Genomic DNA, 16915 nt, shown 5'->3' on the forward strand with positions numbered 1-16915 from the left:
CTTCCCATTAATATTTGGCCCTCTCACTAACCAGATCTAATAAAAACAATTTCTCCAGATCCATTAATGATGGACCTCTAGTCTCTTCTTCTAGGGCAATATTTGGACACCAAGTTCCTCTCTTTCTTGGTTTCTCTTCTGGTATTGACTGGATTGTAAAAATTGCTTGTTTTCGTGTCTAGACTTTTCTTCGGTTATTCCTTCATTTTTTCTTCGGTTTTATATGTAACCAATGGTGGATACTGAGGGGTTGAATGTCTGATTGAATACATTAAATCACTCTTATAACTATATTATAAATTTACACACCAAACTTTAACGCACGTGTCTCTTTGATAATTTTTAGTTTCTTAAACTTTACTGACCTACAACTGGTCAAAACTATTAAAATATTTTAGCTGAGCCACGTTGCCAATATTCAATAATTTTCTTATATAATTTATATTTCTATTATATAATTTTCAATATTTTCTTATAATGCGTTGATGCAATTCTCCTAGACACGCCCTGTATACTTAAAAAGAAAATGTTTTATGGTCATTGTATTATTCCTTCAGAAAACCATTAATTATTAAACACGTAACCTAAAAAGTGTATATTTCACAATTATGATATGAATTGAATTATCATCTTAGTAATTTAATAAAACCACACAAATAGCAAAAAAAAACGTATAAAAAAATTAAATCTTCCCTTTAAAAAAAATAAATACATTAAGATTTTTTTTCATTATATAACCCACTGTGTCATTATTTTTGTCTAGCGAAATGCCATGTATCGGTCCACTGTGTCGCATTATAAACGTCAAACTTTGCGGAATTATTGCGGCCAAAAAAACACGATTCATTAGAAAGTGTTCGTCTTTTTAAAATGCCCGTAGTCTGTTGAAGGTTTCCAGACCATTTCCTGAACATTTAGAGCTATGTGAAGCATTCAATTAGCGAAATTAAAAGTCCTCGACTCTTTGCCAGCCACTAGGGCCATCTGTTAGCTTACAATTTAAACATAGGCAGCACCTAACAGGAAACTCCAACTGAATTAATCCCTTACTCGTTTCACTATCGATCACTGGTCGGTTCAGGTAGTTGTCTCTTTTTCGCACATGTGGAAAACCTCCTTTAAGAGTGAGAGAGTAAGCGGAACGAATGTGCCCCGTATTTTATTGAGCGTAGCCTTCGGGTCAGCTGGGTATGAACGTTTTTTAATATATTAGTAGTAGTTAAATTTCGGGCAACCTCTGCTGTTTTTCTGCCAATAATTTTTTTTTCGCGTATTTTTGCAGCGTAATATTGATAATAATTGACACGGGAAATAGCCAAGGTAACTTAAAAAAAGGATATTTTTGACCTAATTCCGTTTGATTTTGAATTTTAAATCGATTTTATAGGTTTCACCCCCGGAGGTTAACCGGTTAAAAGGTCAAAAATTATTTCCTAATATTTAATAAAAAAAATTCAGTTAATGTGACCTATTATTTTACAGATTTTACAGGATCTTGGAAACCCTATAAGAGGTATATTATGATCGATTTAACTGGGGGGCAAAGTAGCTTATATACAGGGTGATGGAGCCTTAAATTAAATCCTGACCTTTTTTTTTTGAATATTTAGTTACCATGGTAACAGACATAACCTAAAATACTTTCAACGTTGCAGTATTTTAGGTTATGTCAAAAAATTGCGGCAATTTTGATTTGTTTATTAAATAGAAACCCTGAAGATTCATAAAGCATAAAATTTGCAAAAAGTAAGTTTTAATTATTATATATTTATTAATTTAATTATTTCAGATAAAAAATTTTTTAAACCCAAGAGGTCCTGGATCCAAGCAACCAATCAGATTCCAATTTTTATTTCTTTCGAGGGCAATTATTATTGTTTTTATTCAGTTGATAATTTGTTTCCTTGTTGTGTTTTTTGATTTTTCTTATTCCAAACAATCAAACAAATTCTTGTATTATTCCAGGCAATAGAAGTCAGTGATAATGGTGGTTGTGCTTTCATAGTTTTCTTACACAAGGCAATAAGAGTCCTTTCAGTAGCACCTATGTTGTAATTATTATTATAAGTTGAAAGAACCTTTTTAAATATTTATGTTTGATGAAAATAATTTAGAGCAGTAGAGGCTTTAGGAGTCAGACCACACTCTAATAGTTTTTTTGTACATAAGTTAATTTTTATTCCTTGCTGCTAGTGGTGCTCGGGAGATTGCTGCACACAAATAAATTGGTTTATTAATTTAAATTAACTAATATATGACTGTATAACAAAGGCTAATTTTAGAATATTTTATCAGTCAAATTGTATTGAAAACATTCAAATAAAAGTATCTTCACTTTTGATAAATTTGAGCAATATTAACGTTGCACCAAGTCAGTTTAGGATCAAGTTGAAAATTCTGATTAAATATATGCATATTTATTTTTTAAAAATGTGTCAGTAAGCCTGCTTGAAACTCGAATTATTGATATACTTATCTGTATATGCAATTCTCGATAATCAACTGATAATATTTGATGGCATTATCAAATCTGCTAGACACTTAATAAACCCAACTTTTTATCAACCAATTGTTATTATAAATATTAAGTTTGTTATCGGATATTGCCTTACAGAAATAAAGTAATCATTTTTAATGCACCTTTATTTTGAATTATTAAGTACAGGCCGCCTAAAATTGTCTCACCTTCGGTCCTAATAATATTTGATGCATTTTTTGTTAACCTGAAATACCATGGTAATGACCCAATTGTTAAATCACTACAGTTTATAAAAAAATACACTTAAGTGTGTACTACACTCGCCAATAAACACAAGTAATTACAAGGATTATGATGGTACTAAGTTCGTGTTTAAAATATGAAAAACAACATTTTAATTGAAGTAAAATAGACAAGGATAGCAGTATAAGAGGCACAGAACCGCGGATTCTTGTTATTCCTAGTTGCAATATTAGGGGCAATTTCTTAGGAAAATGTGGGTGTTCAAGACTTGAACACTACAACATACATGTTTTCTTAATATTAAAATCCTATAGACTCCGATTTCTATTTAAATACTTCTTGTTTTGGTGCTATTGGATTTTACCTTTTTAAATTTAGCCACAATTGTCAAGTTCAAGTAAAATATTTAGATGAAAATGAGTAATAAAATAAAATATTTTTAATTGACATATATTTTAAACCTACTTAACATTTAGTACTAGAAACAATTTAAAGTACTTTATTTTAAATAGTATAGTCGTACTTAGTCTTAAGATGTAAAAAAATTGATTTGTATATAGGGGTATTCAGAAATAATTCGTAATAAGAAGCCTAAACTGCATTGGACCCAAATATGCAATAATGATTTTTTTTAGGAATAATTCAATTAGAAACAATTCCATATAATACCTTGATTATGATTCCTCTTATTAATTTAATCTTTCTTTTATTAAGAGAGCTTTCATATCACTTATTATTTATTTTAGGGAAGACGTACATATGGCAGAAAAACAAAGTTCATTCTCGTAAGTATGACCTTTTTTGGTATATGCTAATATATATAAATTAAGAAGCAATTATTGTCAAAACGTAACTCAATGGAGAACTTTGAAAAGCTCAATAAATACAAATATTAAACTCCATCAAGAGATGCACCAGAGGTTTTCAAGATATTAATTCTAGTATGTTCTGAAGGTCCGAATTTAGTTTATCTTGAGTTTCTTGCACATTAAGTATAGTTGCGAATCATATCCATTTCGATAGCATTAATCAATTTAAACGATCACTAGTTAGTTATCCAATTGTTACGATTGAAATCAATTAAGTCGGTTGAAGTAGTGCCTAATAATTTATCGGTTTCCTGAAAGTACGAGTGCATTAAATTGGCATTTTTTAGGGTTTCTGGTAATTCTAATGTATGTTTTGCAATAAGGTATTTTAAGTTTCCCAAAAGTCCTTGCCTTTCTGCCTGGAAAAGATATTCAAATATGATTGTTTTTCTCTAATAATTACATGTTGTCTCTTAATTTCATTAATAATATAACAATTTTTTCGCATCTATTTATTTACACCTCGCATACAGGGTATTGAAAATAAAAATTGTGATGTATAGAATAAAGAAAAGCGTGATATCAAATATCTTATTTTGGATGTTATATAATAACATATATAATATAAACCATTTGCTTATCCTTGTGGTTAAGGATAAGTGGTTATCGATTATTATACCCAGATATTTGATATTATCTTAGTGTTTAGAAGTATTTAAAAACTGAAACTCAGGTAAGCCATCGGAGTACCTACGATGCAAACGGAATGTATTTTGTTTTGCTTTGATACAATGTTAATTTATTAATTTGAAACCAATTAAATATATTATCAGCTTGGTCCCAAAAATTATCAATGGCGGCATCGCTGGCATCATCGGGGTCACCTGCGTCTTCCCTTTGGATCTGGTCAAAACCCGGCTGCAAAACCAACAAATCGGACCGAACGGAGAGAGAATGTATAACAGCATGTAAGGCATCTAATAAAGAGGGAAAATTCAGTTTAAATTTTGATTATGCGCTTCAGGTTTGACGCTTTTAAGAAAATCAAAGCGCATGAGGGTTTCTTCGGCATGTACCGCGGATCGGCCGTTAACATTCTACTGATCACTCCCGAAAAAGCGATCAAGTTGGCTGCCAATGACTTTTTCCGGTACCATCTACAAACCAAAGAAAAGTAAGTCAATAAGAATATTAATTTAATTGTAAATGGAGCAATAAAATCGTTGCAGAACGCTTCCGTTATTTCGTCAAATGGTTGCCGGAGGTTTGGCTGGACTATGTCAAATCGTCATTACCACCCCGATGGAACTACTGAAAATCCAAATGCAAGACGCCGGAAGGGTTGCAGCACAAGCTCTCTTAGGTAAACACTGCGGTATATTCAATTTTTATTTTAAAATAATAGATCTTAAAGTTAATTGCCGTTGGCTTTTTGTATCAGGTTTATAAAATAGGTATTGTTTATGGCGTTTAGAAGGGTGGCATCACACGGTTCCGCCATTGACATTGTTGTGACTTCCCAACATTGTTTCGTGTCTATGTATCGGTTTTATAATCGCGATGTCTTCCTAATTTGTCTCATGAACATTTCTTTAGTTGCTTACTATACTTATGCATTAACATTGATTTTTTTTCGTGTTTATTTAGGCAAATAAAAGTATTTTAATTATAGTGGGTAAAACCGTGCAGAGAACCTCTGCTACCCAACTCGCTCTCGGTCTATTTAAACAGCACGGCATCCTGGGACTTTACAAAGGCACCGGGGCCACCATGTTAAGAGACGTCTCGTTTTCTGTGATATATTTCCCACTTTTCGCTACCCTGAACGATCTCGGTCCTAGGAAAAGCGACGGATCCGGTAAATTTTATCGATAACATCTAATTTTCCTCTAAATTAATTTATTGCTGGATTTAGGTGAAGCTGTGTTCTGGTGCTCCTTTTTGTCCGGTTGTGCGGCCGGTTCGTTTGCGGCTTTGGCAGTGAATCCGTTTGACGTTGTCAAAACTCGGTTGCAAGCCATTCATAAGGCCGAAGGTGAACGGTCTTATTCCGGAGTTGTTAATGCATTTGTGTAAGTATTTTTTTTTTACTACGGTCATCAGTATAGGGTCAATTCAAAACAGTAGTAAATATTCAGAGATTGAAGGGACACAAAGTTAATGGTCTCAGATTATAATCTGAATATTTAGTACTAAGTTATTCTTAAAGTGAGGAGGTAAATTTAAAAATATTATTGCTGCTTTTAGATTTTTTGAAGGCATTTGACTATGATCTCTTTTGCTCTTAAAATTTGCAAGGCATATTGTTGGCTTTTCATTACCCACTTATTTTACGTGACTGTTTTTTATTTTCAATAAGCTAAGTATATTCTTCCATTTCAGATTTCTGTTCTTGTGATCAGATATCATTAAATTCTGTGTTGCAAACTTATCGATAAATAATTTCGATTGCTGCAAAAGTCATATTTCTTTCCTGACAGTTTTCTAGAAATGTAAATTGTCTGCATTAATGACTTTTGATAGTTTGAAATGAATTAACACTTACTCTAAATGAGAAAATATTAATCATCTACATTTACATAAAGCGGATCCTATATATGCAAGTTATCGTCGAATTATTACGGTAACGATATTTCCAGTAAACTACAAATAGATTGTTAAACATTAAAGTAAAATAAATATCGGTATTCTTATCACTAATATTGATTATTAAGGTAAAGGTGTTTTTTACATACATACCTATTGATTTTTCCTGCTTTGCTTAATGCTATGTTAAAAAGTTCGAGCTAACTATCCAAGTTTGTAAATTACGCAGAAGTTCATCTAGAGATATTTCAAGTCCCTTGTTTTTATAGTAGAACTAGGCTATGCAATATATTATTAAGAGTACTTAGCAGGTCATCTAGCTATAAGGTCTGATGATGCTGTATTAGCGAAACATGTCACCACCTGATTAATTAAAAAGACATTTTGAGACTGAGACTTGGAGTTTTCAATTTTTTTCTCTATATTATTAAATAGTCATCTTGGTATAATACACAAGTATTCAGTGGATCATAATTTAACCTTGAATGCTGGGAAGTCTGTTTTTTATCTTAAGAAGAAATTGTGTGAATTCCGTTTGGTTGTCTCTATTTTTAGAAGCTTTAGTTTTACACGTCCGACGAAAAACTACAAAAAAAATTCAAATATTTCAACAAAGAAATAAATAAAACGGTTATTGTATAGATTATAAAAAAACAATTATTATTGATCTCTTGTAAATTTCTCGTATCTTACTAATATGCGCGATATTGACGTTTACATTGTTGGTCCTTCGAGCCGGATTTATGCGCTTAAAATCCCATTATCTCAGTAAATAATGCGGATAATTTCAATGTGTTTGAGCTCCTTTTAGGCAGAGCACAATTTTCTATACATGTCTGAGAAAAACTGCAAAAAAAATCAAATTTTTCATTCTATATTTTATAGATTATAAAAAAACAATTATTATTGATTGATCTCTTGTAAATTTCTCGTATCTTTAACAATATTCGAGATATTGACGTTTACAAAGTTGGTCCTTCAAGAGATTCTGAAAATCCCAATATTTCAGCAGATAATTTAAATTAAAAAAAAAAAACATTTAAAAACCATAGATAAAGGAAAATGACTGTGGACTCTAAAACTTATGAGTATAGGAAAAATCAATTTTTTATTGTACAATTTTTAATAATGCCTGACAACCTTAGGTAGGATTGGGTTTTTCCTAAATTATTAGGGAATTGTCCAATACAACAAGGAACGTTTCCATTTTCCAGAAAGTAGTTTAAAACCTTAAGAACTTCAGCTCTAACTTATACCAGAGATAACCTTCTTGTACCCGTATTCAAAGGCTATAAATAATGAGTGGTTGGATTTTTTTTAGGCATAAATAAATATGAGTCAGGTTCAAATAAACTACAAAATCTTTAATTCTAATCATTTTATTGAAAAGTCAGTAGAGGAAGTCTTTTCTCCACAAATAAAATGCCAATTCTCTAATTTCAGGAGTGATGCATTTCGGCAAGTGTTCTTGTCATCATGATTCTAAAATATATTTCAAACAGTTCAAAAGCATATACGAATTTTTTTTTTCTTGACAGGTGACATGTGATGACAAATTATGAAATTGTAAAATACTTACTGGGTTACTTAACACATACACAAATTCTAAACAATAACAAACAATACTTGAATAGTACATTGCACGATATCTAGTGAACAGTTAAAATTATAATAAAATTGAACAATATGAGATTAGCAGATTTCTACTGAGCACTGGGAGCGAGTGAGAGAGAGCCATCGGGCTGTAGTTTTATAGGGTGTGAACAAATAAACAAATAAATGTGTGTTAATAAGTCAGATCAAATCAAATGTCAGTGTTACTGTTAGGACCCAAGGAATTAAAGAAAGTGTTGCTCTCAAATTGAGTTTGCTCATTAATACAAGTGTAAACCGGTGATTTGATGGCTTTATTTATTTCTAGGATTTCCAAAAGATCCAACCCTCACCCCTTCTGACAAACATGGAGCACCTCGGTATGCGCCCCAGGGCTCGAACCCATGTCCGGTCTCAAATGAAAATCTCTCTCTCTTTACATGTTCTCATCCTGACTACAATGTGTGCGATGTAACAAAGCGGAAGGAGAATCGAGACGAGAGTCAAAGAACATAATAAACTCATTGAAAAGAATAGAAACCGATTTATAACCAATACCTCTTCTCCTTTCGCCAATCATATTATTGAGAAAATCATATATGTTAGAAATTAGAATCGTTCTCTTTTTAACCCAATTATTTCCCCCTATGATTTTTGTCCTTTGATTTCGCTTTTTCTGGTTAATTGACCTTCTCATGTCCCTTAATTTCGTAATGCCATTCAGATGTAACTGGTTCGTCTTTATAAGAAGAACTTTATTTCACGCAAGAATTTGCTGCTGAAAATCTGGTTTGTCCATTAATGTTTGTTTTTTCAACTCACTTCATGGTTTGTCAACTTAAGGTACAAAGCCACTTCTAAGTCTTCAAGTATTACAATAGAAGGCAAATACTATTTGGGTAAAAGAAGAAATTAAACAATATTATAAGGCTCTAAGACGTGCAATTTCAAATAACCCCAACTGAGATTTAAAATAGTGATATTTTGCTTTTCATTATAAATTACTTGTTAGGGCCGAAGAAAACCTGGGAGTGTAAAAGCATCAATTTTTTTCATTATAGGACAGCCAAAAAACTTTTAAAATTTTTAGTGATAAGGTGTTTCCAGAGGATTTGGAATACCAATTAGTCTGAAAAGGTGGGTTGCTGTAATATTTTCAAGAGAATTTCAGTGGAAACATAAAAAGTGGTCAGTGCTAAATAATCCTATCTAAAGATTAATCTACTCGGTAAATCCTAAGATATAATATAAATTACCTTTTTAAAATCTTTAATTCTGGACGATATGTTTAGACCAGATTAAATACACTTAAATCAGTACAGTTAAATTCCATTAGAATTTAGATTTTGAACTACAGGTGATCGATAAATTTGCGATCCCTATAGATATTTTACTGTTCAAACATTGACGAATCTATGAACCGAAGAAACCTGATAAAGTTGGCTTTGAGAACTGACTCATACATGCATAGAAAAATCATTTACACAATAGTAGAGTAGAGCAATTTTAGGTCAGTAAATGAACCTGGTAGGGTACTTGGGAAAGAACGCAAATCAAAAACTATATAATCAAATAAAATAAATGATCAAAGATCATCACTACACCACTGCAGTTAGTAGCGAGTTCTGTCGTTTTGTTGTAAATTGTATCAAAGTAATATATTGAGCATAATGCACGAATTCCTTCAACATGGTAATTTGTATCTTTACTGTGTGTTGATTGCTTATTATCGACACAGTGGAACAATTAACAACGAATTTAAGTTCCATTAAACTTTTTTTCAGTAACATTCTAAGGTACGAAGGACCGACGGCCTTCTTCAAAGGAGGCGCCTGCCGTATGATCGTAATCGCCCCATTGTTTGGAATAGCTCAAACCGTGTACTACTTGGGGGTAGCCGAGAGGTTATTGGGCATCAAACGAACTTAAAAAGGATGGAACAACTCATCTACATGATCTGCTTTATTATGCTTTATTAGAAAGAACGCGAACCGAAAATCATGGTCAATTATTTCAAATTTTTAATAAAATATTTAGGAGCGTCTAAAGTTTTTAATGTTAAGTGCAAACAATATTAATTTATTTTTTAATATTATGTTCCTCTATATGTAAGAATAATGAAACTTATCGGTGTTATTGTATTCTTTACATAGAGATAATTTACTTTGCAACCAAATCAAATGAATCGTGGCTCTCTATTGTGTGTTTTTCTCTCGTTTGTAAAAAAAAGGCAACTAAACATATATGCTGCCCAGTATTAAAGGAGGCTTAGAGTAAGTTTATGTGCTGGTATATATTTATTATAAGTATAAGATTGTTTGTTCACAGTATTTGTTTAAACTGTATTAGCGGTCTATGTACATACATACCGAGTAAAACTTGCACCTTATAATGTATTTTTAAGGTGTAGACAATAATAGATCTACTTCCTCTTCAATTATGGCAACGTGAATTGTAATGATAATTATTAAAATCGTTATTCGTTTATACAAAGTGGTTTAGTTTTATATTATTGCAACCCCCCCCCCCCCCCTCTAAGTCTGGAATCTTTTTGTTTATTTACACGATTATTATATAAGGAAAGAATCGGATCTTTAGAAGAACGATAAATTTTTTACTTTTTACACAAACACGTACAAACTTATAAATGGACCTAAATTCCTTGGCAAATTACCATTTTATGTCCTATTTCATCATTTAAAAAAATCCATTGTTATGATATTAGTTGTACATATTCTTATCCGCACTCAACACCTTTCTTTGCCATACGTGTATATACTAACGAAAGTTATTCCTTCCATGAAAATCCCTTGTAGGTAAGTTCCAAAATATGCAATTTAAATGAGCTAAAGGTTTTGCCAAGACTAAATTTTGACTTGTCTATACAGAAATAGCTCTTGACTCAACCTGATCTTGGACTAGGCTTGACCTTGACTCGTCCTTCACTTGTTTTTGATCTTGACTTAGCATTGAATTGACTCGATCTTGATCTGACTTGCTTGATTTGACCCTGACTAAGCCTTGACTTGACCTTGTCAAAGTCGCCACAAAAATTTCATTAAAATTGGATGAGTATAATTAAAAGAATGGACCTTGACTTTTAAGTGACCTTCAAAATAATCTCTAAGGTCAAATCCAAGTTGGTTTTTTAAATTAATGGAATTAAGAATAGAGGGTTTCATTAAAAAAATTGATCTTAACGTTCAAGTGACCTTAAAATTGAACCCTCAGGTCAAATTCACTTGCATGTGTTAATTAATGGGCTCTGATAAGCACTTTTTCGAATTTTGACTTTGACTTGGACCTGAATTGATCTTGACTTGGATTTGATCTTAATTTGACCTGACTCAGACTAAAATTGATCTTGACTGGTCAAGTTCTACACAAGAATTAAAGAAAAACTAACCAAAAAAATTGAGTGAAAAATAGGAGTTAAGAAAATAGACATTGACTTTCAACTGACCTTGGAGTTCATTTTCGAACAAATTCATTTGAACTTTTTTTTAAATTTGGCTTGGATTTGACCTTGACTCGGCTTGGACTGGCCTAGACTTGATCTTTACTTGACCTTAACTCGATCTTGACCTTGACTCGGTATTGACCCGGACTTGGCCCTTGATTGCACTGGACTTGATCTTTACTTGAATTTTATTTAACCTTACTTAATCTTGACCTTAATTTGACCCTTGAATTGACCTGACTTAGACCTCTAACTTGATTTTGACTTGGCTTGAACTAGTCAAGGTCGACACAAAAATTGAACAAATTTCAATGTAAAAATTCGAAAAATGAATTAAAAATAACGGGGAGGTGGGTTGCGTTAAAAAAAAATGCCCTTGAATTTCAAGTGACCCTAAATATTGACTTTAAAATCAAATTCACTTTTACTGGTTTTTTTTTAAAGAAATAATAGGTTCTGATGAACACTTTTCCAAAATTTGATCTTGACTTGGACCTGACCTTGATTTGGTTTGAACTTGACTTTAACTGGCCTTGACTCTTAATTGATCTTTACCTTATCAAGGTCAAAAAAAGCGGTCCAGTTAAAACAACGACCTTGTCTTTCAAGCCAATTAGACAATTGATTCCAAGGTCAAATTCACTTGCAATTCTTTCTTTTTTGTTAAGAATTTACGCGCTCCGATGACCATTTTTGTTTTAATTTAACTTTGACTTGGCCTTGATTTGACCTTGCCAATATGGTAATGAAAATTGAAATATATTCATACCGGGAGTTCCATTACATAATAGACCTTCACTTTCAAGAGACCTTGAAAATATATTCCAAAGTGAAATTGACTTTTTATAAAGGGCTCTGCTGAGCACCTTTTCAAAATTTAATTTTGACTTGGCCTTGATTTAACCTTGTCAAGATAGTAATAATGATAATTGAAATACATTCAACGTAAAAAGGTAACAAATCAATTAAAATACTGGGGGTTCCATTACATAATAGACCTTCACTTTAGATATAGGGATGAGTTCTAATAAAAATATGGATCTTGACTTTTCAGTGACCTTCAGAATAAACTCCGAGGTCAAATTCACCTATTAGTTTATAAAAAATTACATATTATAGGTTTTAATGAGGATTTTTTCAAAATTTAACTCAAGCTTAGACTCGGACTATCCTTGACTCTTGATTGATCTTTACTTGACCTTAATTTAACTCGATCTTGACTTGGTCATGACCTCAGTTCGACCCTTGATTGAAGTTGTCTTGCCCTGACTTTGATCTAACTTGATCTCGGCTTGACCTTGTCAAGATCGCCACAAACCGTTTTAAAAATTAGTAAAATTTTCATTCTAATTAAAATAATGGCCTTGACTTGCAAGGAACCTTGAAAACTGACTCCAAGGTGATATTCACTTGCACTTGTTTAATTTTTTAAAAGTTAATGAAGACTGATGAGTACTTTTTTGACCTTGATCTGACCTTATAGACCTTCCTTGGTCGAGGAGGTAGGTGCAAAAACATGACAGGAATTTAAATATCAGAAGAATTTGACACTTAAATTATTTCTTAACATTTTGTTGGATTAAGCAGTCTATAGAGATGCGATTGCAAGAAATAGATCACTGCTGTCTAGTCCAGCAAATTCTAGTGACGCACTCACTATGTCAAACGCCTTGGTAACGTCAGAATGGATTTTCGTCAATATACAAGACATTTGACAAGAATCCAATGTTCACAGATACTTCTTAATATTGATGTTACACGATCCTTTTAAGTATATTATATACCGCGTATACACCTTCGACAAATTTCTTTCTCGGGTGCAACGGGCGTGCATAAAGTAAACCATAACTATATCTATTCTATTGCATCGATAATTTTCTTTTTAATACGACTCTAATCGGAAAATAATTCATGAAACATAATTTTTTTGCAGTGATATCGATAAGATAGTGGCGAATTTCAATAATTACATTAAAATAATTTCTTATCGCTATTATATTATGTCGTGTGGTGCAGTTTAAGGCATATATAGAAAGATATTGGTGCAGTATACAAAATAGCGAAAAAAAAAATGGAGGTAGGGACGGTAATCAATATTCAATTAACCTCCTTTCTTCCCCTTGTCCTTCACAATGATGTCAGACTTATCACAGGAGATCATCAACTTAAATCTGTGTTAATCAATCAATTGGATACAGCTTAACCCTCTTGAACCACGAATTATTACTATTATAAAAAATATTCATTTTAATATTTTTTTTTAAGGGTGTGGTCTATGGAAGAAACCACATAAGAACACATTTAGGAATACTGAAGTTACTCGAAATAGTGAGTTTCAAATGAGATTTTAAGTGAGTAGTCATCCGACGTTCATTTTTTAGTTATTTTGTCTTCTTGGGGCCCTTTTGGTCGGCATAGAGGCCAATTGGAAATCTGTGATAACCACCGTGAACGCATTTTATGCAGCCACTGTTTTAGGACTTATAATTTCCGCGATTATCTTATCGCTGAGCTGTAGTTCCACGTTGGGTTTATATTGCAACAAACTGCTTAGGAGACAATTTTACATACTGTTCTTCTTGTTTATATTCAATCTAAACGTGTCTTCCTTGCTTATAGATAAGTTTCCGGATAATAAGGTTATTGTAGCAGGAGGGGTAAGCAGAGGAACGATCAGTTTTTAAATAATGTTTTAATAAACATACCACAATCTGTTTTTAGGTTATTGGTTTGTTGGCTGCGATAATTTACTTGATAGATGCCATTCTAAGCTACAAGACTTATGGGGTGACCCATCTTTGCTGAACTATGTGTTTTATTAGTAAATAATGTATATAATATTTATAAGTAAATAGTTTTTTTTTTTTAATATATATTGCACCTAGACTATAGCAGGATGACAACGTATATTAGGGGGCAAGGTCTATTTTTATAGCACATTTATTAAAGCTGTTTATACTTATAGTTGGTTAAATTTCTGCAGGAACATTTTACTAGTACTACCTGCTTATATTGAAAGTTTCACCTTTTCAGAACTACTCAGACAAGAGTTATTCGAAATTAAATGTTGACCACGATCATTTTTTTAAATTAAAAATGAAATAAATAATTTATTTTATCATCGGCACATCAACTGTGTTGGCGTAATGATCCTTACGATAGCCTGATTAAGTTAAGACCAATTATCCAAAAAAATCCAGAAAGTTAATTTAAAATGTGATAATGCAGCCATATTACTTAGTGCCTAATTTAATTGTACTTATTTATTTTTATATTTAAAACTGCAACTCAATACCCTCCTGAAAAAATTGAGTGAAAACCTCTAAGGATTCTTGTTTGTTCTCATATAATTGGCTGTAACTCGGTGAGTTCTTAAGCTACAAGAGTCGTTTATATATCAAACTGTTCATTAAAAAACACCACTTGAAGTGGTGTATAGGACTGGAATAGTTTTTAAATTATCTTGCATAGAATTAGATTTTTGGTAGGAAAAGTTTCACGAAATAGGGCTCAAGCAAAACTGCTCTAACTCAACAACTCCTTGAACTATAGAATCACCTTTTAGGACCTCAAGAGGCCCTCAATCTGGTCCTATATTTTACCTCGTATACACGGCTGGCAAATTTCATTCTTCTATTACTTCCTTGGCCAGGCGTGTATATACTAAACGAAATTTTTCTTTCCTTTGTAGGTAACTGTCAAAGTATGTAATTTAAATTACAAGGTTTTGCCAATCGAAAATATCCGTGTGCATCAAGGTGATTTAACCATGTCGTAGTACAATAATAAATGACATTTTGTTAGATTTATGTTAAACCAGAAGTAGCTCTCGAGATGCCTTTGAGTTGACATTGAATGGTCTGGTCCTGACCTTGTCAAGGTCGCCGCAAAACTTTGAAAAAAAGTTGACTTTCAAATGACCTCGAAGACGAAGTCCAAGGTTAAATGTCTACTCTTGCATTTATTTATTCGAAATTAAATGTTGATGATGATCGTTTTTTTTTTTTAAATTAAAAATGAAAAAAATAATTTATTTTATTATTGGCACACCAACTGTGTTGGCGTAATGATCCTTATGATAGCCTGATTAAGTGAAGACCAATTATCCCAAAAAATCCAGAAAGTTCATTTAAAATGTGATAATTCAGCTATATTAATTAGTGCCTAATTTAATTGTACATGATCGGTACTTATTTATTTTTATATTTAAAACTGATATTACATTAGGGAGTAAGAAAGGTTTGTGCTGCCCCTCAAATTCCTAGTCTGAACGAAGCTAATCAGATAACTCTAAAGAGCATTTCCAGAGAAATCGGAATACAAAATTACCTGGAAATATGAAAAACTCCAATCCAAATTAAATAAAAAGTTCTTTAAAAGTCTAATCCAATCTAAGCCAACCCACCACCTGGTAGCCATAGTCAAAGGTATTCAGGATGTCATTTTATTTTTCTCCAAAGCAGCAGCGGTGTTTTGTGATCTGTCTAAAGCTTTTGATTAGGCATAAAGTACTGCTTGACTGTCATAAACTTAAAGGCAAGGTTTCTTGTATAGTCTTCCTTAAGTTTTCTTTATTATATCAGATGGTTCTTAAAGGAAACTGTACCTTTGCAGAAACCTATCTCTTTCTTCTCAATAATTTTAATTTAATGTTATAGCCTCATTATATTTTATCGTCTGCATTCGTTTCTGTAAAGGCAGTTGACGAAGTAATTCTTCTGTTTCAACTGCCTGGAAGTGATGTACATATTTTATAAATAAGTCCAGGCAGTTGATCAAGTAAATCTTCTGAAAGTTGCAGGCTTTCGTTGTTATACGCAATGGCGGCTCCTTCTTAGGGTCAATTGGTCAATGACCCCCCTAAAATAATCTCATAAAAATACCAATTTTCTAAAAATATCTTTTATCTAAAACTTCACTGTGAATTATAAAATTCTAAGCAGTCTGCATTGGCAAAACAAATATAATAGCAAAACAAATAAATATATTACTAACGTCGCGCCTCGCGCTCATCACACAAGCCCGTGGCTGGGCCGTATTTTAAATTGTCCCTATACAGTTCTTATGGCTTATGGAGAAATGCATGTAAAATAGAACAAAGAGGACAGATTCGCATTTCGTGAGCGGGAGTGAGAGTCACCTTTCAATCCTATATCGCTAACGTAGTCGACGGCCCGACTGGATGAATGTTATGTTTTCGTTAGGTACTGTATTTTAAACAAAGTAATCGTCTGTGTAAAATTTTGCGGAGTTTTCGAAATTGCATTGCGCGGTCATGACGAAAGTAACAGCTCCAATATTCCTGGAATTTTTCTGGGCCTTATCGATTTTGTTTTTGAAATGGATTTAATGTTTAAGGAATATATTGAAAAAAGTACAGTATTTAAAGCAACATCAAAAACAATTCAGAACGATATTTTAGAATCAATGTTAGCCATTGTACATACTCATATAATTAAGGAGATTGGCCAGACAAATTTTGTGGCAATTCAAGTAGATGAGACCACAGACAGCTCCAATAAAACGCAGATAATTGTCATATTACGATATGTATTAACTGGTATTGTACATGAAAGATTTTGGAAATTTGTTAACCCACCAGGTACCACAGCATAACATTTAACTAATGTAATATTGGAAGAACTTCAATTATTAAAAATTAATGAAGCACCTGAAAAATTGATTGCCCAAAGTTACGATGGTGCATCAGTCATGAGCGGTAAACTGGGAGGAGTACAAACAAAA

At 32.3% G+C, this 16915-nt stretch overlaps 2 protein-coding genes across 4 annotated transcripts; both read left to right on the forward strand.

The window, feature by feature from the left end:
* Positions 1-1199: 1199 nt before the first annotated feature.
* Positions 1200-10203, forward strand: LOC126745786 (mitochondrial glutamate carrier 1-like). 3 transcript variants are annotated; one of them, XM_050453778.1, is made up of 8 exons: positions 1200-1320; positions 3469-3507; positions 4365-4499; positions 4556-4705; positions 4761-4894; positions 5204-5389; positions 5447-5603; positions 9495-10203. In XM_050453778.1, exons 2-8 carry the CDS (start codon positions 3482-3484, stop codon positions 9637-9639), a joined length of 933 nt encoding a protein of 310 aa, XP_050309735.1. In that variant the 5' UTR covers positions 1200-1320; positions 3469-3481; the 3' UTR covers positions 9640-10203. The 3 variants fall into 3 exon arrangements, with proteins under 3 accessions (XP_050309735.1, XP_050309737.1, XP_050309736.1); XM_050453780.1 differs by lacking the exon at positions 1200-1320 and adding an exon at positions 1495-1513; XM_050453779.1 differs by lacking the exon at positions 1200-1320 and adding an exon at positions 1718-1746.
* Positions 10204-13092: 2889 nt separating this feature from the next.
* LOC126745778 (uncharacterized) lies at positions 13093-14022 on the forward strand. Its single transcript, XM_050453766.1, has 4 exons — positions 13093-13247; positions 13436-13498; positions 13552-13827; positions 13892-14022. Exons 1-4 carry the CDS (start codon positions 13242-13244, stop codon positions 13973-13975), a joined length of 429 nt encoding a protein of 142 aa, XP_050309723.1. The 5' UTR covers positions 13093-13241; the 3' UTR covers positions 13976-14022.
* The last annotated feature ends 2893 nt before the right edge of the window (positions 14023-16915 follow it).

This window comes from Anthonomus grandis, chromosome 16, assembly GCF_022605725.1.
Source record: "Anthonomus grandis grandis chromosome 16, icAntGran1.3, whole genome shotgun sequence".
NCBI classification, from domain to species: domain Eukaryota; kingdom Metazoa; phylum Arthropoda; class Insecta; order Coleoptera; family Curculionidae; genus Anthonomus; species Anthonomus grandis.